At 50.9% G+C, this 24,064-nt stretch overlaps 1 protein-coding gene across 1 annotated transcript in view; it reads left to right on the top strand.

The window, feature by feature from the left end:
* Window positions 1–10,991: 10,991 nt before the first annotated feature.
* The window catches only part of LOC146813592 (E3 ubiquitin-protein ligase TRIM39-like), a 166,121-nt gene continuing 153,048 nt past the window's right edge, over window positions 10,992–24,064 (top strand). The window contains exon 1 of the mRNA XM_085620341.1: window positions 10,992–11,475. Within this exon, the coding sequence (XP_085476467.1) occupies window positions 11,065–11,475 (411 nt within the window). The 5' untranslated portion in view covers window positions 10,992–11,064. The remainder of the gene's footprint in view (window positions 11,476–24,064) is intronic.

Genomic DNA, 24,064 nt, shown 5'->3' on the forward strand with positions numbered 1-24,064 from the left:
GACAGCTGACCTGGCTAATTCTTGTTCATCCATAGAATCGAGAAAATGATAACCCCTTCGTTCTCGGAGTAATTTGTCAGCTGCTTGGAATGAGTGCTCGTTAGACCTTATATTTATTATTGGTGTTTGGAAATTCCTGTTATTTTCTAGACATATCGGACGTATCGGGTCAGTAAGACATCTAGTACTATTACAAGATCTTCCTCTACCTACATAGGCTATAGTTTCTGACTGTCCTGTGGGCAGTCCTGATCCTTCTTCCTCGCTTTGTTCGAACTGGTCTACCGCTAATCTTTCTTCGTGTAGGCGTTCTATTTCTTTACGGATCTTTCGGCACATGGCTATTATACAGTTTTGCTTATCATGTCTCCCTTCTGATATATTCTGGCTCCATCTGGTAAGAATTTGCATTGCTTCCGGGTCTACCCCCGGTCGGTCTTGATTTCTGATCACACAATTTATAAGGAAACGTAACAGTTCCCCCTGTATCTCCACTTTCTGGTATTCCATAGCTCTGTTAATACATTCAGAATCTCGCCCTGTTTGGACAAAATGGTATATATTATCTAGATGCGCAGTCATTCCTGGTAACTTCCCTAAATACACCGCGGCTCGTCTGATACGTAATGATGCCAGGGTCATTTCGTCCTCTTTTCCGGGCACAGGGTCATATCTACAATCTATAAGAAGTTCCTTAAGCGTACGGGCATTTATGAGTTTGGGGGTACGTGAATGTGCTGACTCTTGAAAAGTAAGTTTATTTATTCTGGGTGGCGTAGAAAAAATATTGGTAGCACCTCCGGTAGCCCCATCTGGGGTATCGGGCGTGAAAGGATTCGTTGAACGCGATACAGCAACTATAGGTGTGGACACAGCTATGGAAGTAGCTGTAGGAACAGATGCAGAAACAGATGTGTTTGCCGGAACTTGTGTCAGAACTTGTTGCTGTAGGGATACGGGTACTGGATCTTGGCGTTGAACCTCCCTGGCAGGCGGTCTATGTGGGGCGGGATTAGCATACTCGGGAGCTGCGTCATCTAAATAAGAGGAAAGAAAAACATCTTCTGCGGTTCTAGGATGCCCCTTAGGATGTACCTTTATTGGAAATAATGGAGGTGGCAAGTCTTTTGGTATCCCCGGAGTAGCCTTAGGTAATCCTTCGGCCAGAAGGGGATACATACCCTTCATAAGGGCATGTCTTTGTCTGTCTACTTGTTCTGATTTCACTCGTGCACCTTCTTCAATTAATAGATTTTCTCGGACTTCATTTGAATTCTCTTTACTCTTCTCTTCCTGTCTACGTGCTTTTTCTGTACGTCTATATGATTCTTTACGCCATAATTCAATGGCGTCTTTCTGTGATTGTCTAGCTTTCTTTTTCCATAATTCTTCCTCTACTTTCACGATGCACTCTGCATCCCAGGTCCCAGCCGCGGGCCACCTCTGACTTTCTGGTAATTCCTTGGTGTAGTCTACCCATAAATCAAGAAATAATATAGCGTCTAAGCCATGTTTATGATACATGAAGTACCCTGGAGTGTCCCTAGGAGGAATAGGAACAGCTTCTTCGAGTACCCCTTTTCTAGTTGTGATCTGTCTTAATTTCGAAAAGAGCGGCATATTGAGAACTGATCTGATACTTGATCTTGAACAAACTTAATACAGTAATCACAATAATGAACAGTCATTCATACCACAATATGCAGAACGTACTAAAAACATTTAACATTTAACATTTAACTGAGCAACAATGATGATGACGATCTAAGGAAAACTTAATCACTAAACATAATACTCGACTTGAACTGAATTATTCTGAATTTATATACTTGATATACTAGATATACTGCTAAACAGTACAGATACACTGCTGAAACAGTGCAGACCGGATTTGTGTACCCAAACCCGTCTGGACCGGCACAACTTATGTGCACGCCAGAACGCCTCCCCAGTAATGGTACTCACCGGGTAGCTCGGAAACGGAAGGCCTTGGAAACTGAACTGAACTTGAACCGGACTGGACTCGACTCGAACACTTCGGACACTGGACTCGACTTGGGACTTCGGAAACTGGTGGGCCTCTGTATACCTCGGATCTTGCTCTCTCAGCTAGGCTCTGGTCGGGATACTTCGCACTTCTCACCGCCTCGTCTGGGTGTTGATCGCAGCCTCAGTCGCCCCCGCTTGACCGGAGGGAGATACAGGAAATCCTGCTGGTACGCGTTATTGTCCGTCCAGCTGTGGCAGGAGACCGGGCCTGCAACGCACCGCCGGCGCGTGAGATGAGAAAGTGTCCCTGTTCGGGCGCCATTCATGTGGTAAATAATTTAATTACCGGGACTTAATTTGATACAGAAACATAATAAAATAGCTCAGTAAATAAGAGGCAGAATCCGTGGTATTAGAGGTTCGGAATGGGCTTTATTCCAGTGGTCGATTATAATCGGTTGCTCCAAGTTCCATCACCACGAAGGTTCAGGAAGTGAAGTACATACATTATTGACAATCAATTACTTTTATACAATAGGCATTACAGTGAAGCAAATACAAGAGGCGTAACAATTGATAGTGGTGATAATATATTCATACGTAGCAAAAATAGGCGTAACTGGGAGTGATTTAAAGAACGTCATCAGATGTGATGTCATAAGAGGGTGGTTACATGAAAGAATTTCGCAATGTCAGCAGAAATACTTGGCAGATATGCGCGCGCAGCAGCATGACGTGTAATTGACGTGCAACTAGGGGGTGAAGGGGACTTGACATTTAGCTCTACATGTGGCGACAGAAGTCTGGAGGGTCAAGTCAACCTAATCCCAAATCATATCTAACATCCTATGTTTAAAGAACTATGTTATCCAAAAGAGAGGTCTCTTTGAGTAGAATCTTATTCTATACTGACTATACTGACTGTTAGTGCGTGTACAAGCGTCTAAATGTCTACACTAGATGCGAGGGCAGGAATCTTCCATAGTAACAGGGCTATGAATTACTTGCATAAAGACAGAGAAGCCGGGCCTTTGCTCGGTAGCTGGAAGAATGTTTACTTAAACTACTAGACAGGAATGCATCGGGCAGGGAACGGAGCAGATAATTTCGAAGGTGAAATACAGTTTTTGGCAGACAGCAGGCTGATGTCAGGCTTCGTGAGCCGCGCAGAGAATGAGACAAAGTTCATGGTCACAGATGCAGGCTCAGACTGGAGCTTCAGAGGCAGAAAGCAAGAAGAGTTTGATGACAGAATCAGGGCCTACTTGCCTGGACTGTAAAATGGCATAAGTGAACCATATAAAGCCGGTGGCCTTTCATACTTAGGAATGGAATATCCGGCCTATTCATGGCGGATCTGGAAGAGGACATGTTGACGGTGGACGCACATGTGTTTGGGTCTTCATAACTGGAACTGGAGGGAACATACATGTACTTGTAACATGCACATAGAACCGTTGGGGTCCAAGATAGGGGACATAACTGACCAGAAAAATCCATATTTCCACACCTATCAAAACTATAAGGGAGTTTTGCCCCTCTTTCCATATCCGTTCACACACAATGGCTCCTGTGGAACATGGTTTAGTTTGATTAATTCTTTAGATTCAAATTCCGCAGTTTATCAAGACAACTGGGTATGGGGAAACCTGAACCTAGTTTTACTTAAAGTCTGCTACCCTAACAAGGAGGGACTCCCCAAAAGAACAGGAACTGATCTAGAAAATGAAGTATATGGATTAGGTAATTTTACACTTAACCTCATGATCCTGAACGTTGAATCTGAAGCTACACCAATCTTGCCCGCCATGTCAGTATTCCCAGTAAAAGGGGAATTATGTGTAAGAAAGAATGGTTCCATACACATGGGCCATAGTAAATGCACCACTGTAATAAAATTCAGTGATCAAGGCAAGTCCACGTTTAGAGCTTCCCATCATTCCTACTTCATATGTGGCCAGACTGCATATATATGTCTACCTCTAGATTGGGATGGTACCTGTTACATAGCATTCCTTCTGCCACCTGTTTTCCTAGCCCCGCCTGATTATCACAGAAATACCCATTTAGTACACAATAGACAACAGAGAGATCTCCCAATTGTCGATTACACTGAAACAGCATGGGAAAAATACACAGATTTCAATAAAGGTTTCTTTCCATATATAGGTACAGTCACTAATAGTAAGCTGATACGTAGATTAACCAGAACCCTTGAAGCAGTAGTGAACGAGACTATTTCCGCCTTAGGCAATTTAACAGAAGAGCAGTCTGCTATGCGGATTGTTGTACTTCAAAATCGTCTTGTCCTTGACGTCATCCTGGCCGATAGGGGCGGAGCTTGTAGGGTCATCGGATCAAGTTGCTGCATTTTCATACCAGAAAATTCGCCGTCAGTATATAAAGCCATAACCCGCCTTCATAAGATTATAAGCCAGATACACCAGAGTCCAGGCACCTGGACTTGGTCCGGTTGGTTCTGGGGCGTGTTGTCAGCCTGGGGATGGAGAATCCTATCCTTCCTAGGTATTGGCTTTCTCATACTATTCAGTTGCTGCTTATGTCTACAATGTGGGCCAGCGATTTGTGGTCTGTGTGCCACATCGTGTATCCCACCTCCAAGTTTTCATTCAAAATCCCGGAAGAAGAAAGAAGAACAAATGATGCTATATGAACAGATCGATGGATTGATGAAGATCGATATCTCCTGAGGGTCCGTAGGGGACAAGGAGGGAATGAGGAAATATGAATTTTGTGATCAGTTATGTCCCCTATCGTAGACCCCAACGGCTCCATGTGCATGCTACAAGTACATGTATGTTCCCTCCAGTTCCAGTTTTGAAGACGCAAATACATGTGCGTCCACCGTCAACATGTCCTCTTTCAGATCCACCATGAATGGGTCAGATATTCCATTCCTAAGTATGAAAGGCCACCGACTTTATGTGGTTCACTTTCCACATTTTACAGATCCAGGCGAGTAGGCCCTGAATTCTGTCATCAAGCCTTTTCCTGCCTCCTGCCTCTGAAAGCTCCAGTCTGAGCCAGCATCTGTGTCCATGAACTTTGTCCTACTCCCTGCGCGGCTAACGGTGCCTGATCCAGCCAGTTGCCTGCCAAAAACTGTATTTCACCTTCAAGATTATCTGCTTCGCTCCTCATCCGATGCATTCCTGTCTAGCAGTTTAGGTAAACATTCCTCTAGCTACCGTGCAAAGGGCCAGGCCTCGCTGTCCTCATGCAAGTAATTCATACACCCGTTACCATGGAATATTCCTGCCCCCTCGCATCTCACGTAGACACTTAGACGCCCGTACACGCACTAACAGTCAGTATAGAATAGATTCCGTCCGAAGAGACCTTTCCTTTTGGATAACACAGTTCTTTAAACATAGGATATTAGATATGATTTGGGATTAGGTTGACATGACCCTCAGACTTCTGTCTCCACAAGTAGAGCTAAATGTCAAGTCCCCTTCACCCTCTAGTTGCACGTCAATCACACGTCATGCGGATGCGCACGCATCTCTGCCGAATATTTCTGCTGACATTGCAGGATTCTTCTATGGATCCACCCACTTGTGACATCATGTTTAATGACGTATTTTAGTTACACCCATGTATACGCCTCTATTAGTTACGTATGCACAGTTTATCTGTATTATCAGCTGTTACGCCTCTTGCATCTGTTTCACTGTAATGTATTTTCTATAAAACTGCTTATCTGTCAATAATGTATGCCCCTTCCTTCCTGAACTTTCGTGGTGATGGAATAGAAGGCCCACAATTCGAATTGTATTCCTTTGTATAGGAATAAAGCCTTTTAAAACCTCTAATACCACGGATTCTGCCTCTTATTTTTACTGAGTTATTCTCACTAAGACTTTACCGCATAAAAAATAGTACCGGTAACGAAATATTTACCACAGGCTTTCTCTTCCTCCTCCTCCCCTTCCCCCAGGGCGGTGGCCGCCAGCTGTCGGGGCGGGGGCCCGGTGGCCCCGCTTCGTCGGTTCATGGGGCAGGATGGGTCACTGGCATAGTGCCCTGGTTGTTGGCAGCTGTAGCAGGTTACCGTTGGCCGAGGTCCTGGTCGGGCTGGGGTTGTCCCCTTTCGTACTAGGGTCGGGGACGTGCGGTTCGAGGGCGGACCCCGAGGAGGACTCCGGGGCGGCCCTGCTGTAAAGTCTTGGTTCCGGTTTGACCCTCCTCCTCTGCCGCGCTGGCGGGGGGGGGGTCCTGTGGCGTTCCGCTGGTACTCCCCCATCGAGTTCCGGGGGACCCGGGTGTTCACCCACCGATTGGCCTCGACGGCGAGCTTCCGCGGCTCGGTCAGTTTGCTGTCGAGGAGGTGCTGTCTTAGCTCGACGAAACAGTTGTTGGAGAGATGCTCCCAGACAATGAGGTCGAACAGCTGCTCGTAGGAGGTGACCTTGCTGCCCTTGACCCACCCTTCCAGGGCTCTGCTAAAAAAGTCGACGTACTCCACCCAAGTGGTACCGGGGAGTTTCTTGCAGTCTCGGAAGCGCTGGCGGTACATTTCTGCGGTGAGGCCATAGCGGGTGAGCAGGGCCTCCTTCATGTGATCGTACGAGGTCATCACGTCGTCCGGGAGCTGTAGTAGGGTGTCTCGACCCTCGCTGAGGAATCGTCCCCATAGGCCGGCACCCCAATCCTTCCGGGGTACCCGATGGGAGGTCATGGCCACTTCGTAGGCTTTGAACCATTGTTGGATGTCGTCGTTCTTGTAGTATTCTTTGACGACATCCTTGGGGATATGTACCTTCGCCTCTGTCGGCGGAGGAGTGTCCTTGTTTCTGGGGGAGCCGGTCTCCCAAGCTCCTTGAGGCTCCGATCGTGCTCGAGGGTTAGCTTTTTCTCCTCCAGTTCTCTGTGCCGTTTTTTTTCCTCAATCTCTTCTTGCAACCGTAGTTGCTCTAGGGCCAACTTCTTTTCCGCCAGCAGGAGTTCTCCGTCCAGCCGGAGTCGTGCGAGTTCTAACTCATGGGTCCGGACCCTCTCCCGCGCCCGTATCTCTTCTGGGGATAGGCCGGCTTCCATGCGGTTCCTTCCCCCATTTGCCGGGGCCGTGGTTGGCTGCAAGGCTATGTTTAGTTCTGATGTTCCTTCGTTTTGGGGCGACGCTACTTCGGACTCTACCCAGGCTCTTAGGGCTTTCTGCATGTCCTCTTTTGAGCCTAATCCGGTGGTCGAAATGCCTTTGTCTTTGCAGAACTGTTTGAGTTCTTTGTGGGTGTATTCCTCCAACCGTTCTTGTTGGAACCCCGCGGTCGTGGTGGTCTCCTTGCTGCTCATGGTTATTCTGCGTCTGGTTAGGTAGCGGGTGAGTTACTTGCTGTACGATTTGCGTCTGGCTCGGATCCCGTCGCTGGCCACCAAATGTTAGAAGGCGGACCGCTGGGGAGTCGGCGGGACCACCCAGTGGGCCTCCTTACTGCAAGGAAGTAGCCGAGCGCCGCTGAGAAGCCTCCTAGGAGAGGTCCTTCCCCTATAATCGTACTAGCCCAGTAACACCACCACACAGGACACGACACGAGTATCAGTTCTCATATATCTTTATCGGTAATTATCGTAGGGGTCTTTGGCAATATGTACAGGTGGATCGAGGGATCCGCAAGGAGTCTCAATGTCTTTGTGGGGAAGGGGTAGCGGGACAGTCTCAGTTTCTGCCTGATACGGGGGTACCCTGCGCCCAGGTATTAAGCCTCAAGCTGGGAGGGACTCCGGGAGTCGGAGCGTCGGGTGCCGGACACAAGGGCGGCTCGAAGAGGTCGAGCCGCGATGGAGTCAGCAGGGCTCGGCGGGTCAGTTCAGCTAGTTCGAGCCGCGACGAAGTCAGCAGGGCTCCGATGGTAGTTCAGCGAGGTTGGGCCGCGACGGCGTCAGCAGGGCCCCGAGGTTTCCGTGAGGATCTTATTCTCAGCAAGGCGGAGCCGCGACGCAGTCAGCAGGGCTCGAGGTACAGTTCCAGGTAAGAGTCTTTTCTCCGTAGGGTCAGCCGCGATCCGATCAGCAGGGCTCTCGACTCCAGGATACAACTGCTGTCCTGGTGCGGGTTCGCCCCAGATATAGGTCTGGAGCCCTTTGATGTCCGGACCCTTGCGTCCGGGGGGGCGGAGAGGCCGGGCTGTGAGAGGCCAGACGCCCAGCGGGAGAGGCACCAATGCCCAGGGAGGCCGGAGAGCGATCGCACCCAGGCGTTGGGGGACGGTTGGGGGTCCCATCGACACTCCCCTCCTCCGGGATCGGGGGATTGGCCACGTGGTGCCCCCTGGCCGGATCTTGGTGCCTCGATGTCGGGGTTTCGCTGGGTCCGCGGCCGGGGGGGGCCGGGTCACGTTGGCTGGTGCGGGCAGATGTGTACAATCCAGGGGGGACCCCGAAGGGTGAAGAAGTCCCCGGTCGGCCTGAAGAGGGGGCCAGGACCACGCCACAAGGCCGGATCCAACAATCGGGCTGCGTGCTGATTTGGTGCCGGACTTCAGCCGGCCGTGGTGTGCAGCGCTGATGATTGCAGACCGGCAGTCGTGAGCAAGCGTAGGTGTAAACCCCTCTTGTGGGGCACTGTGGCCCAGAAGAGGTAAGGGCCTGAGCGTGTGGGGGCTGCCTTCCACCGTCTCACTCTTCTGCGCAGTGCGGAGCGGGTGAACCAGGCCGTTCTCTTCACAGTGGCGCTGCGTTTTGCTCTGGATGGCCACCAGAGGGGCTAGGGGCGGTCGAACTCCTGGGTTCTGGACCGGGGCCGATTCGCACAGCACTCTCGCTGGGCAGGGATGCCGGTGCGGCGTGTGACCACCAGGTGGGACTGTGCTTTTCAGGTGCGGTGCAGGCATGCAACTGCTGTGTGGCTCCGTACCTGAGTCTGCTCCTCCAAGGCCACAGCAGTCCCTGGAGGAGCTCCTCCGTGCTTCTTGTGGCAGTCGCGGTTCCGCTACTGGCAGCCAGGTGGCGCTGGTGCTCTCTTTTCTGAAGCTGCACTTTCGGTGAGGCTGATCATGCGGGTGAGATACGCAGTGCTGGGGAGAGCATTGCCTTAACCCCGGTCGGGGCGGCCGCATGGAGGGAGTCCGGTAAGTGTTGGCTTTCCCTTACTACACGTTACCGCATAGCATGCTGACAGCTTCTGCCTGGATGGCGGGTGTGCCTGTGAGGAGCGTGGGGCTGTTCTCTCCCGTGAAAGAGACCACTTTTCTATGGGCAGTGGTGAGGCTTTTGTTTTACAATGCCCTGACTGTGTGGTGACGGAGGACAATGCTGTTCTCTCTGGCAACTGCTAGGTGGTGCTGCGCACTCTGCTCTGGCCGTCACAGTCTTCCTTCGGATGGTGGACGCGTCAACGAGCCTCTTCACTGACGGGCCACATTCGGGTGCACGAATCGGGAGCACTCACTGGGGCGGCTCTCGCTGGCCAGTGGAACTTTTGCTGATTTCCAGGCTAGGTGATCGCTGCTGGAGCTGGGCTTGACAACCTGGCGGGCCGTGCTTCCGTTACGGCACCTCCGCGCTGGGGCAGCTGGAGGTGGAGGTGGGCAAAACAGGCTCTAGGTACATTAGCAGGTGAGGGGCTGTAGACCTGAGCACAGCGCTATTGCTTCGCCCTAGCTTCCTCTCTGGCTGGGCTACTTGCTTCACAACTATGCGGTCAGTGTTGGCTCCTAATCCGGTGCCGCATTGCTCGCTGTATCGCGCTGGTGGGTGAGAGCAGACTGTTGGCGGGAGGGGCTTGCCGCTGCAGCTATGACTTTCCTTCTCCCCCTCTACCAGGGTTGAGGCCACCACCTGGTGTGGGACCGAGCTGGTGCTTACTGTGGTAGTTGCAGGTCGGGCTCATCGTGCATCCCCCGTCTACTTCTGCCCTCTTTGGTCGTGCCCAGCTTCGGTGATTCCGTGGCGTATGGGCGTGTAAGCAGTGGCTGTGGGGGAGTCACTCCACGATCCCTCAGCGTGTCTCCCAGGCCAGGCGTGTGCAGATCGGTGGCCGCAGTGGCAAACCGTAAAGGGGTGTCGGTGCCCCAGTCTACATTTCTCCTCGGGGCACGCCGGGGAGCCAAAAGGTGTACACACGGGGACAGACCAGCTCGTCGCCAGTGTAGTATTGGGCATTGGAGAAGGAACGTGCACCCAGTGAAGGTAGATCAGTAACAGGCCACGAGCACGTGCACCCGGGCCTTTTTATTGACGGGGCCACGTCACTCGTGGCACCCGTGATGGATGGGTGTGGGGGTGCAGTGTGTCCAGCCCTCAAGGGGGTGGCCGGAGTACAGCTTCCTGCGGAGCACTAGAACGTGTCCCACAGGACACCACAGGCCTGGGCAAATCACTTAATCTCCCAGTGCGTACCAAAAATGAATGTGTCCGTCTGTAACACAACTGGTGCCCATGTAAAGCGCTCCGATACCTTCGGGTTGAGTTTGCGCTATAGAAATCTGCAAAAAGAAAAAAAAAGGCGATAGCTATTGGCTTTGCCAATACTTGTTGTAATAATGTAGATTGTAGGAGAAAGCATAATCCGAAGCCTCGGGTTCTGACATGGAGCTGTGCTTCTCACTCACCGTTGTTCTTTATGGACATTTGAATCATTTAGTGTGAAAATGGGGATCTCTGTAAATTGCAGCTTCATTCCCGCGAGACGGGGAGGGTCCGAAAGTGGGCCCGCCCAGGAAAGCTGCGGGGATTGGTTGGAAGTCAGACTCGGGCCAAGATAGGGCGGGGATTGGTTGGAATGTCGGGCCCGCCTATGATTGGACGGGGATTGGTTGGAATGTCGGACCCGCCTAATTGCAAGCGAAGGTTTGGGCAGAATGTTACGTGACCCCGCCTCCCGGCACAGGTAGGTGAGGATTGGATGGATTATTGGACTCCGCCCTCATAAATAGCCAGGATTGGTCAGAACGTTGGCTTTCACAGGTACCTGCGGATTGGATGGATGGACGCCGGCTCGAAATGATTGGTCGGAAGGGTTTGGCACGGATCAAGTGACACGGTAGGAGCGGAGTTCACTTCCGTGAAGAAAGTAAACAGAGGTTTGAAAGTGAAAGTGAAAGTGCGCGCGTTATGGCGGCGGGAGGCACCGTGCGCGGCCTGGAGCAGGAGGTGACGTGCTCCATCTGCCTGGAATACTTCAAGGACCCGGTGATCATCGACTGCGGGCACAACTTCTGCCGGCAGTGCATCAGTTTTCACTGGAAGGAGGGCGGGGCGTCCCAGGCCCTCTGCCCCGAGTGCAGGGAGGTCTGTGCGCCCCAGGACCTGCGGCCCAACCAGCGGCTGCGGAGCATCGTGGACCTGGTGAGGGAGCTGCGCCTGCAGCCCCTGCTGGTGCGGGGCGTGTGCGAGGAGCACAATGAGCAGCTCAAGCTCTTCTGCCGGGGCGAGGAGGGGCTCATCTGCACCATCTGCAGCATGTCCGCCGCCCACAGGCCCCACGAGGTGCTGCCCCTGGCCGAGGCCTACGAGGAGTACAAGGTGAGGGCCAGGAGGGGCCCTGGGTCTCTGTGAGGGACCCCAGGAGAGGCCTCTGTGCGAGGTGGGCAGCCCCTGGGGTCCAGGGTATGTGAGGGGCCCCAGGAGAGGCCTCTGTGCGAGGTGGGCAGCCCCTGGGGTCCAGGGTCTGTGAGGGGCCCCGGGAGAGGCTCCTGTGCGAGGTGTGCAGCCCCTGGTGCCCAGCGTCCTGGAGAGGCCCCTGTGCGGGTTGTTCAGCCCCTTGGCTCCAGGGTCTGTGTGAGGAACTCCAAGGTCTGTGTGAGAGGCCCCTGTGTATGGTGTGCAGCCTCTGGGGCCAAGGGTCTGTGTGAGGGGCCCCAGGAGAGGCCTCTGTGCGAGAAGTGCACCCTCTGGGGTCCAGGGTCAGTGAGGGGCCCCAGGAGAGGACCCTGTGCGAGGTGTGCAGCCCCCCCCCCCCGGGCCCAGGGTCTGTGAGGGGCCCTAGGGGAGGCCTCTGTGCTTAGTTTGAAGCCTCTGGGCTCCTGTGTATGGTGTGCACCATCTGGGGCCCAGGGTCTGTGTGAGGGGCACGAAGAGAGGCTCCTGTGCGAGGTGTGCAGCCCCTGGTGCCCAGCATCCTGGAGAGGCCCCTGTGCGGGTTGTTAAGCCCCTTGGCTCTAGGGTCTGTGTGAGGAACTCCAAGGTCTGTGTGAGAGGCCCCTGTGTATGGCGTGCAGCCTCTGGGGCCAAGGGTCTGTGTGAGGGGCCCTAGGAGAGGCCTCTGTGCGAGAAGTGCACCCTCTGGGGTCCAGGGTCTGTGAGGGGCCCCAGGAGAGGGCCCTGTGCGAGGTGTGCAGCCCCCCCCCCGGGCCCAGGGTCTGTGAGGGGCCCTAGGGGAGGCCTCTGTGCTTAGTTTGCAGCCTCTGGGCTCCTGTGTATGGTGTGCACCATCTGGGGGCCAGGGTCTGTGTGAGGGTCACGAAGAGAGGCTCCTGTGCGAGGTGTGCAGCCCCTGGTGCCCAGCATCCTGGAGAGGCCCCTGTGCGGGTTGTTAAGCCCCTTGGCTCTAGGGTCTGTGTGAGGAACTCCAAGGTCTGTGTGAGAGGCCCCTGTGTATGGCGTGCAGCCTCTGGGGCCAAGGGTCTGTGTGAGGGGCCCTAGGAGAGGCCTCTGTGCGAGAAGTGCACCCTCTGGGGTCCAGGGTCTGTGAGGGGCCCCAGGAGAGGGCCCTGTGCGAGGTGTGCAGCCCCCCCCCCGGGCCCAGGGTCTGTGAGGGGCCCTAGGGGAGGCCTCTGTGCTTAGTTTGCAGCCTCTGGGCTCCTGTGTATGGTGTGCACCATCTGGGGGCCAGGGTCTGTGTGAGGGTCACGAAGAGAGGCTCCTGTGCGAGGTGTGCAGCCCCTGGTGCCCAGCATCCTGGAGAGGCCCCTGTGCGGGTTGTTAAGCCCCTTGGCTCTAGGGTCTGTGTGAGGAACTCCAAGGTCTGTGTGAGAGGCCCCTGTGTATGGCGTGCAGCCTCTGGGGCCAAGGGTCTGTGTGAGGGGCCCTAGGAGAGGCCTCTGTGCGAGAAGTGCACCCTCTGGGGTCCAGGGTCTGTGAGGGGCCCCAGGAGAGGGCCCTGTGCGAGGTGTGCAGCCCCCCCCCCGGGCCCAGGGTCTGTGAGGGGCCCTAGGGGAGGCCTCTGTGCTTAGTTTGCAGCCTCTGGGCTCCTGTGTATGGTGTGCACCATCTGGGGGCCAGGGTCTGTGTGAGGGTCACGAAGAGAGGCTCCTGTGCGAGGTGTGCAGCCCCTGGTGCCCAGCGTCCTGGAGAGGCCCCTGTGCGGGTTGTTAAGCCCCTTGGCTCTAGGGTCTGTGTCAGGAACTCCAAGGTCTGTGTGAGAGGCCCCTGTGTTTGGTGTGCAGCCTCTGGGGCCAAGGGTGTGTGAGGGGCCCTAGGAGAGGCCCTTGTGCGAGGTGTGTAGCTCCTGGAGCTTCTCTGCTGCCTCTCTAGTAAAATCCCAAGACCTGTACCTATGTAGAATCAATGAAGTCTCGTAGATAGCTCTTGTAGTAAGTTATTTATTCTTCAGTTACATCTCTTAGCAAGTTCCAATGTAAGTCTTAATATAAGCCCCACCAGGACAGCCTCCTGGCTGCTCAGCCCATCTTCTCCAACTGCCTCCCTTCAAGTACTAACATCCATAACATTCCAAATGACATCATATAGCTAGAGCATCAGGCAGAGAACCAGGGCAAGGTAGATTCATCACATCAGAAGCAGATTACTACACATCTTCCCCCTTATAATATTTAACAAAATGAAATAGTATACAAATATATAAACATAGAAAGAGAAGATAAACATCCCAGAAATAAACGCAATATAACATAGTACTAAAATGAGAAACTCTCCTTATGTAGTAATAATAATATAAAATGTAATAATAATAATAATGCGATAATGCAAGTAATAGACTGTAAAATAGAAATAATAAATGTAAACTAGTAGCAGGACCAGGGAATATCACATGCCCTTTACTGCACGCACAGTAATATACTGTACACTCACACCTACTGCACACTTTTGCAAGCTCACAATAAAAGGGAAATCCACCTCCCTATAGACCATACACCACAGTAACCTTTAACAAGCATTTGCAATGCAATAGGTCTCGCATTTATAAGAGTTTGAGCTATTGGCATTGTAAAATTACAATGCCTTTTATTTATGTTTTTGTTTTAAAACAAATAAAAGGCATTGTCATTTACAATGTCAGTAGCATAAACTCGCATAAAAGCAGTGTGCGGCGTGCAGCAGTGTAAGGCGTGCAGCGGCGTGCATCCATGTGCGGCGTGTATCAGTGTGCGGTGTGTATCAGTGTGCGGCGTGTATCAGTGTGTGTGTGTGTGTGTGGCGTGCATCAGTGTGTAATGCATCAGTGTGCGGCGTGCATCAGTGTGTAATGCAGCAGTGTGCGGCGTGCAGCAGTGTGCGGCGTGCAGCAGTGTGTGGCGTGGTTTGTAAACAACAAGAAAAGCGGACATCAAAGGAAGGGTGGGAGGCAACGAGCATGTGGGGTGTGAGTTATAACGAAAGTTAATTGTTGTAAGAGGGGATGCAGGAAGTGAGGCCGTGTGCTGGCGAAAGCAGTCTGCTGCTTTAAAGTCTGATGCCAGCTTCGCGCTTGAATGCCACACATGCACTGTTCATAAACCGCATTCCTAAGGTCTTGTGCCCCTTACTAAATCTCTCTGAATGCGTGAGGCGGCGCACGCGTAGGAAGTAGCTGGTGGCAAATGGAATTCGCGTGGTTGTGTGCGTAACCACCACCCGATCCGCCTGAGAAGCCTTTGGGAGCATTTTCTGAAACCCCTACATAAGTCTCGCTGAGCGATCGCTTACTTGATAGCCAGGCGAGACCTAAAAAAGGTTGCATGACATGTACAGACGTATGCTCGAAACCTGCAGCTTGCCAAATGAACAATGGAATTTTCTGTGAATTAGAAAAAATCACATGTGTCCATATCTCGGAGTGCATATAAAGGTATAGTTTTAAGATTTTGTTTGTAAAGGCCAATATAGGTATACTCTTTACCTAGTCGATTTTTTTCAAACGCCATACATTATTTCTGCATAAGCACATTGGGCACAAAATCTTAAATGGGCATGAAGCAGGACTTTGCACCTGTGATTTGTTAGGTACAACCTCACACAAATTGAGGGTTCAAGGTGTGTATATCATTGAAATTCCAGTTTTTGGACCTGGGAATTGATGAATTAAATGCATGTTGTGTATAGTTTCCCATTCTGGGTGATGCACATGAGAAATAGATGCAAATTGTACACCAATAAGTACTATGCTCTAGGGAAGCACACATTTGTGGCTTCGCTATTTGGGCAGTTTGAACCTGCGAATTATGAGATTAAATTAAACATGGCTTGTGTGCATGAGATAAGCTCGAGGCACTATATTACTATATAAAAGCATATACTGTTGCCTTAGTCAATCCATCATTCCTTTGCTGTTGGTGCAACCACAGTTTTAATATTTGAACGGTAACCAATATTCCTTATTCATGTAGTGCACAATAAAAAAAAAAACTAGCCAATTACGTACAAGATGCTACCATAACCCTAGATATTTGTATAGACATCTTTGTCCATGTCAGGACTTAAACCAGCAGTGACCTGTACGTTTACGGGGAGAGACGCTCAGCCCTCTGAACTATCTTACCAGCCTACCGTTTAGGCAGTGCAAAACAATCACTTGCAACACATCTGAGCTACACAACTAACAGTGCTGTTTTTCAAAAGCACTCCGTCCCAAATACGTCTACATCTTTGCAAATTATTTTCCTAATATGTGCCTTGAGAGAAGTGTACCATTTGCCGAGCACAGCTTTTTCATAAAGTAAACATCTACACAACACTTGCAAACACGTTTACCAGACCTGCAGCAAGCTTCTTCAGAACATTTACAATGATCTCTATCACAAGTTGAAAGGTGCTCCAGTGCACTTGTGCTGTCAGACCCACAGCCTGTACTTCAAAGGGAGACAAAAGACAGTTCTATCCACTTCCCACAGAATGTGAGGAGTCCTTGGGGTGTGTAGCATTGGTCTCACATTCTGCATTATCACATATAAGAAGAGACAATTCGGTTTTTCCTCCAACATCTGTCTCCTCTTTACAATGCTAAATAACAGTAGGTGGCATCTTTTGAAAAATGTAAAATATAATACATTGGGGGGACTTGATATTGTCTTTTTATCTATCATAGTTATATTACGTCAAACAAACTGACGTATAATGTTTACAAGCACTAAAACAGCAAAATTGCCTCCTGCTACACCGTGTAAAACCACGTTATAATTTCAACAGCAAGAACATGCTAGTAATTAAGACATGAAATCGCCATCCTTTCTCATGCAACAGGTCCAAGAGCAGGGCGTTAGCAGTTCCTTCTAGGCAGAGCACTTTCCTGGGCAGCCGTCAAAGTGTTAATGTATGCAGATCGCAGCCTTTGTGTTTTGGCTGATCACAGAGGTGAGCCTTTAAGTTAGGAATGAAAGGAACACCTCCCCTCCCCCAACCTCCAAACACAGGTTGATTGCAGCAATGAGAAACACTCTTGAAAACATGGAGGCTTATTTACAAGCCCCCTGCGCCGACCGATACTCACTCTTTTCCATATTAAAAGTGACGCACCGGTGGCACAAGGGGCTTGTAAATAAGCCCCAAAGTGCGGACACTGAATTTAACAACGAACCACAGAAGAAAAAAATATATATAATTTGCGTGTGACAGTTTGCACAATTGAAAGGTATTTGACAAGGGCTGCCCGAAAACAAGAAACTGCATTTTTTTTATATTTCTTTGCAGTCTACCAATAATCATATGATTATGCACTACAAAGCCCAGATTGACAACGCACAAACTAAAGTCAATAGTTTTTGATAAATTGTTTTTTTTTGTAATTTCTGTTAGTGAAGCAAACGAGAGGGAAGGCTTTGGTGCACTACATGCCGACAAATAATTCAGGACTCTAGTTATTCATCCTTCAATGTGAACATGTATTTATTTGCAACTTGCCCGCTATCCCCTGCTCCCGGCAACTCTGGACCAACTCTCGAAACAAAGTGACAGACAAATAAATCTGGTACCCTTGCGAACAGTCGTGCTAGTCACTTTGTTTCAGTTCATGTATAACACAGATATAAAGCAACTAAACCCAAAGCTTTGCAGTTCTAACCATTCAGGGTTGAAACCTTTGCAGGTTTATATAGCACCAACTCGCCCGTGAGGTATTGGAGTGCTTTAAATGACCATCAGTTACATTACACAAAGACACGTTCATTTTTGGTAGGCACGGGGAGGTTAGGTGGTTTGCCCATAATTACAGGATGTTGAATGGACGCAGAGAGTCGAACCTGGCTTCCCATTTCTGCAGTCGGCAGCTCTGGCAGTAATGCCACATCCTCTTCCTCTCCTTTCAGTTAGTATAAATGACTGAGCACCTGAAAATAAAGCATTGAGCCTCTAATGTGCATTTCGCCCAAGACGGTAAGAACGGCCCAGGTAAAGGAAGATGGGGAGAGAATGAAGAGGGAGGAAAACAGCCTCATAAAGTAAGAGGAACATAGGGAGAAATGCACAATATCCGAGAACAAACCCGGCGAAGCGTGGCGCGCGCTTGGCGGGGGAGCGCATTCCAGGCGGGGGAGTGGACCCTTTGAAGTATGATGTCGAGGGCGCCAGTGGGCGGAAGCGCTTCCCCCCCCCAAAAGTGGATTGCATGTCGGCACGATGCACGTGATTGTGCGCGTGCTCGCCATGCAATCCACTTTTGGGAGCACTTTGAAATGCCCCTTTACTAAAGTCTCGCATAGCGATTGCTATCGCAATAGCTAGGCGGGACTTAAAAAGGAGGAATCCTCCTCCCTATACATCAGTTACCTCTGAAAGCATTGTAAAGGGGGAATCCTCCTCCCTATAAAACACACACATGCAATAACCTCCCAAATCATTTTAAAGGGGGAATCCACCTCCCTATAAACCACCACACAGCAACCGTCCAAGGGGGAATCCACCTCCCTATAAACCACCACCACACAGCAACCTCATAAAGGGGAATCCACCTCCCTATAAACCACCACACACAGTAACCTTCCAAATCATTGTAAAGGGGGAATCCACCTCCCTATCTTTGAATATTTTAAAGGGGAAAATCCACCTCCCTATAAAACACTGTAATGAAAATACATATTAATTTAGACTATAACACCAGTGAGCGAATTCTCACCCAAAGAGTACCTTGCCAATTAATTGCAAATTACTCTGCTGAAAATGTCAAAACAGGCAACAATTAATCCATTGGCCTTTATGGTCTTACTATAGCTAATAACTCGTAGAGCCAACATATCACCAAGTTCAACACAGTCATCACTGTCCCTGTTCTGGGCACACTCTGGACTCTGGCTTCCAAGATCATTTTTTTTGTTGTTTTTTGGCTCTATGTTCCTTTACTCTCTTCTGTTTCTATTCAGGCAATGTCAACATCGTGATTCATAGGTTCTCTGACTCACTGTCGATCTTCAACAAAGTCTCGAGTCAAAACATTGGTCTTCAATTCGTGCTCGAGATTACTCGGTGTCTTAGACAAGTGAACCGTTTATTTCCTTCCCCTGGTGCAGTGGTGCTAAACAGCCACAAGATGGCATTGTTGAACTAGTTTTACATTTTCCACAGCGAACTTCCCAGTAATGTGAAGTTTTCAATTAACTTAAATGACACTACCTCTGACCTCTTGCCGATCCTCAGGCAGTGACGCTCACTTTAAAATGATGTTTATCGTCAGTACTCCGTTTATGAAATTAACTATCTTGGCAATCCTGATCGTGAAGATAAATACGCAGTCTGCCTCCAAGCTCAAGATGGTAGGACGTCGACGTGAGAAGTGCCGGGTGGTTCCCCGCACGAACATGCACCAACTAAGAAGAACCTCGTAGACTGGAAAGCGTCACAAAGGAGGCATGGCCGGCCACCAGATGAAAGTAAGAAGGCGTGCGTGCACCATGCACCACTCGTGCCGATGTAAAAATTCCGGTAGAATAGTAGTTCAACTGCCATGTCGCAAAGGTGTGCATAATGCCACAGTACATAGCACAAAACACTGGCAAGTAGATATCTGGTGCTCACCACGACGAGTCACAAATTCTACCTCATGCGACATAACGTGGCACCACTTTCAGGAAGAGCTCCGTAATAACATTACTGAAGAGCTGTTGGTTATGTGCCAATGTCCGCTCTACCACACGTGAAGTCCTAAAGCCACATCACTTCGGTGCTCGATGATTTCCCTGCACCGTTACAATACTTCAATTGTTCCAGTTTCTCACTAAGTACTTCACCTCCAGTCAAGATTGGGGATTGTTGGAGGGAGGACCACCGGGGAGTCGAGGGGACTGCTCCGGCCACCTTCCTACCGCAAAGTTATAGCCGAGCGCCGCTGAGAAGCCTCCTAGGAGAGGTCCTTCTCCTGAGATCGTACTAGGCCCAGTAACACCACCACACAGGACTCCGTATCAGTTGCTTATCTTGGTTCTTTATCAAAGGTAGCACATTCAATATTTACAGTGGGATCGAGTGATCCGAAAAGAGTCTCAATGTCTTAGAGGGATAGGGTAGCGGGTCAGTCTCAGTACCAGCCAGGTACGGGGAGGCTCTGCGCCAGACCTTGCGTGCTGGTCTCAAAACAGCTCGGACGTGGAGAGCCGCGACGGTGTCTGCAGGGCTCGGGTGGTAGTTCCGCTTGGGTCAAGCCGCGACACAGTCAGCAGGGCTCCGGTGGTAGGTCCGCTTCGGTCGAGCCGCGACGAGGTCAGCTGGGCTCTGATGGTACGTTCAACAAGGTCGGGCCGCGACAGCATCAGCAGGGCCCCAAAGGTTCGTGAAGGTCTTTAAGCACGGTGGAGCCGCGACGTAGTCAGCAGGGCTCGGGGTGTGGTTTCAGGATGAGTCTTTCTCCGTAGGGTCAGCGCGATCCGATCAGCAGGGCTCTTGACTCCGGGATACAACTGTTGTCTTGTTGCCGGGTCGCCCCAGATATAGGACTGCAGCCCTTTGATGTCCGGACCCTTGCACCCGGGGGGGCGGAGAGGCCGGGTAGGGAGCGGCCAGACGCCCAGCAGGAGAGGCGCCAGGCCCCAGAGAGCTGTGGGGCGATCGCACCTAGGTGTGGAAGGACGGTTGGGGGTCCCATCGATACTGCCCTCCGCCGGGAGTGGGAAGGGTTCACGTGGTATCCCCCGGGCCAGGGGTTGGCGCCTCGATGTCGGGCCTCGCTGGGACCGAGGCCGGGTGGAAAGGGTCACGTAGGTGGTTACGTAGAGTGACGTACAATCCAAAATGGAGGAGCCCCGAGGTGCATGGGACCTCGTGCGGCTTAGCGAGGGGGAACAGGACCACGCCACGAGGCCGGCTCCAACAGGGATTTAAAATGTAAATCATCATAGAGACACTTGAAGTAACCAGTTCGCACTGGGGCTCGATGTTTACCCCCGACCAGCACACTTGAATAATTAACACAGGGAATAATTGACATGTCTTCAATTAGCACATTTAAAATGTAAAATGTAAATTACACCCACTACACATCAGAGATGAGTGTCCGTTACTGACTGACGTTTTTTCACTTTCAAGTTGACACAACCACTTTACAGCGTTTCACAAGTTCACAACTGCAGAGTGCTCTGTGCTCAACCACTTCACACCGGGGCTCGATGCTTGCCCCCGACACCACATTTCAAGGGTCAGCACTCAACACAGTGGCACACTGTTGGTCACTCACTTCATATTTCCAGATGGTCATATTTTTTTAAACATGACTGCAGTGGATCTGGCACCTTGACATTTTTTTTGTTTTTAGGGCGACCGTTGTCCGGGTCACTGGTGGGGCGGGTGTCACGGTCCACTGCGGCTCCTTCAGACTTGGGTGATGCACAAGGGTTCCACCTCCAGATGTCCCCGACTCTGGATTACACCAACACAGAGTACAAGGGCAATTGGGCGAGGGAAAGGAACTAGGGCGGGGACAGCGGGGAGTGGGATTCCTGCAACAAAAGAGAACACATAGAAAAGACAGCAAAACACACCTCCTCTCATCAGGTCTCACTAATGCCTAACGAGTGTGTGTCATCACTCATTGCGCTGAACATGCAGCCAAGCCATATAGTGTTGCGTTGCCCCGAATGGAGGACACGATACCGACCATTCGTACATAAACCTCCCCCTTCTATCCCAAAATAAACAGACACCAATGTGCATTTTAGTGGTTTCATACTGTAAAGTCAAAAGGTTGCTTTGTAGAAGAGTATTACAACAACCCTAACATTTGCACCATGTTAGCGTTGGACGTATCCAAGAATCGTGAGCGTATAGCACAAGGTTTCCAGACGCTCTGCTTTATCAGGCAATGTTATTTAGTCTCGCACTGGGCAGCCCCTCCCCTATTCCTTTGATACCTGTAATGCTGTGAGTGCTGTCTCTCCTCAATAGTACCCCAATGAAATTGCTTCTTAATCCGTGAGGCGAAGGGCGCTCCTCTGTTCCGTAGGGCCATATGGACGAAGTACGCTGCAACGCTTACGTCAGCGCCCCGCGGTGGTTCTCCCTAGTTACGGGAATCAAAGTTTTCCGAAAGCCGTGCAACTCACGGCAGGCTCTCTGAGGCGGTGGTGGAAGCGACCCGGGTAGGCTTGTTGACGCTTACACCAGCGTCCCGTAGTGATTATCCTTGTGGCGGGGGCCGTCGGAATCCTTGCTCGAGCGTTCTCCGCCGGGCAGCGTCTTCTGCAGCAACAGCTCCAACAATCAGTATAGCGCGCGCCGATTGGTTCGCGTCTCCGCGTATTTACCGACAGTGGCCACGCCTTCCTGCAGCCGGGCTTTCTGGGTGTTGTAGTCTGGGTCCGGCTGTAGCCCCGGTAGGTGCCAGATATTTTAAATAGTTTATTGTCTTTAGTAATATTAGTATCTTCAGTTCTAGTTCCAATAGCTGCCAAATATTATTCTTTTCTGCACGCGTAAGTTCTTGCTAATCCATTGTGCTTTGCACGCGTGGGTTTGGATCCCATCCTTGTCGCCAATGTAGAAATCAATGAAGTCTCGTAGACAGCTCTTGTAGTAAGTTATTTATTCTTCAGTTACATCTTATAAAGTTCCAATGTAAGTCTTAATATAAGCCCCACCAGGAGCAGCCTCCTGGCTGCTCCGCCCATCTTCTCCAACTGCCTCCCTTCATGTACCAACATCCATAACATTCCAAATGACATCATATAGCTAGAGCATCAGGCAGAGAACCAGGGCAAGGTAGATGCATTACATCAGAAGCAGATTACTACACACTGCCAATCTCTGGCCTCTACCTACAGTGACCCGCTTGGCAACGCCACAGTAGTCTGGAATCTGGGAGTAGTGTTGCATCAGGATCTCCTCAAGAGCATGTGAACGGAGCAGCTGGGAGCTGTTTCACTCTGATTTGAGGCCTCAGGAAATTGTACCCAGTGTTAACTGCACAAGCAAGGTCCCTGATTTCTAGAGGTGTAATACCAAATAGACTGGATTTTTGCAATGCCCTCCTGGGAGCCCCTAATTATTTACTAAAGAAATTGTAACACGTTCAGATAGTCCTAGCCAAACTTAATAGATCTCAGAATTCCACTGGTGCTCTTGGAGAGCTCCACTGGCTACCCATTAAAAAGAGTATTATTTTTAAATTACTCTATTGTATTTAAGGTGTTTCATAACAAAGGACCAAAGCCATTACAAACCAGATCAAGGAGACCCACTCCGGGCAGGACTCTTCGCTCAACCACACATAAATATGTCCATGAACAGAGATTCAATAAAGTACGGCAGGGAGGAGGCGCCTTCACTGTGAAAGCTGCGTAACTATGGAACAAGCTACCAGTCTCCGTAAGATCCCAATCCGAGCTGTTTAGGCCCTGAAAACGTAGCTCTTCCCTCATTAACTATTGACATGAAACTCTGGTTCTCTGATGCAATACCTTCTCTTCATTACTTATACCTATACTGGTGAGTCTTTTTTACCTATCTAGCACCATGATACCATTCTGATCACAAGGCGCTCTATAATTAACAGATACATACTGTGGGGCCCGGCCTCGTGGCGTGGGCCTCCATGACCATTAGCACCCCAAACCAACCCATACACCATCCCTGGTTATAGCCGCCCGGCCTCCCCACCCCGTAGCCACCGAAGACCCCCGGCCACCATGTCCCGATGGCCGGCCCGGGGCCCCAGCGAAACCTAGACCCTAAACGCGCCATGCCCGGCCGTGGAAGAGGGAACCCCACAAGCAAGACCGGGAGGAGTAGTCTCTGTCACACTTCTGACCTCCCCTCAATAGAGGGTTTCGATCACCCTCCGGGCCCCCAGGGAGCTGGCTCCCGGCATGCTGGGTGTCTGGAGTCCCTCCCGGCCCAAATTGAAAGGATCAAAGAGCCGAGCGGCAGGAAATCCCAACACACCGCCCCCAGACGCCAAGACCCCTCTCTGTGAGGACGCCGGACTTCAAAGAGGAGAAGGCCTGGAACTAAGAGCCCTGCAGACCTGGTCGCGGCTTGACGAAACTGGAAAGAAGGACGCTACCTGATCCTTGGAAACCATCTGAGCCCTGCTGACGTCGTCGCGGCTCCCGAGAACACTGGAGCCCTGCTGAGAGACTCTCTGCTCCCCCGACCCTAAGACCATTGGAGCCCTGCCGAGTGAATCACGGCTCCCTGAAGATCACGCGATCGACAGTTCCTTCCCGCCGGAGCCCTGCAGACGTGGTCGCCGCTCGAGAATACACTGGTCCGGCTGGACCCGAGACTGTACCGTGTCCCCCGGCTCGAGGATTGAGAGCTGTGCGAAGGAGACTCGGCATTGACTCTGAACCTAGAACTGTCCCGCTACCCCAACCCCCCTATCAAGGAATTACCAAGCTTGTTGTATTGACCAAAGACTACCTGGTGGATCATAAAGATCCAAAGAATCTATAGATAAAGATCTCCGTCTACTGAAACCTACTGTGTGGTGTCCCTGTGTCAAGTAGTGCAAGCTCAGCGCGTGCGATCCTAAAGTACG

This window comes from Triturus cristatus, chromosome 7, assembly GCF_964204655.1.
Source record: "Triturus cristatus chromosome 7, aTriCri1.1, whole genome shotgun sequence".
In the NCBI taxonomy this organism is placed as follows: Eukaryota; Metazoa; Chordata; class Amphibia; order Caudata; family Salamandridae; genus Triturus; species Triturus cristatus.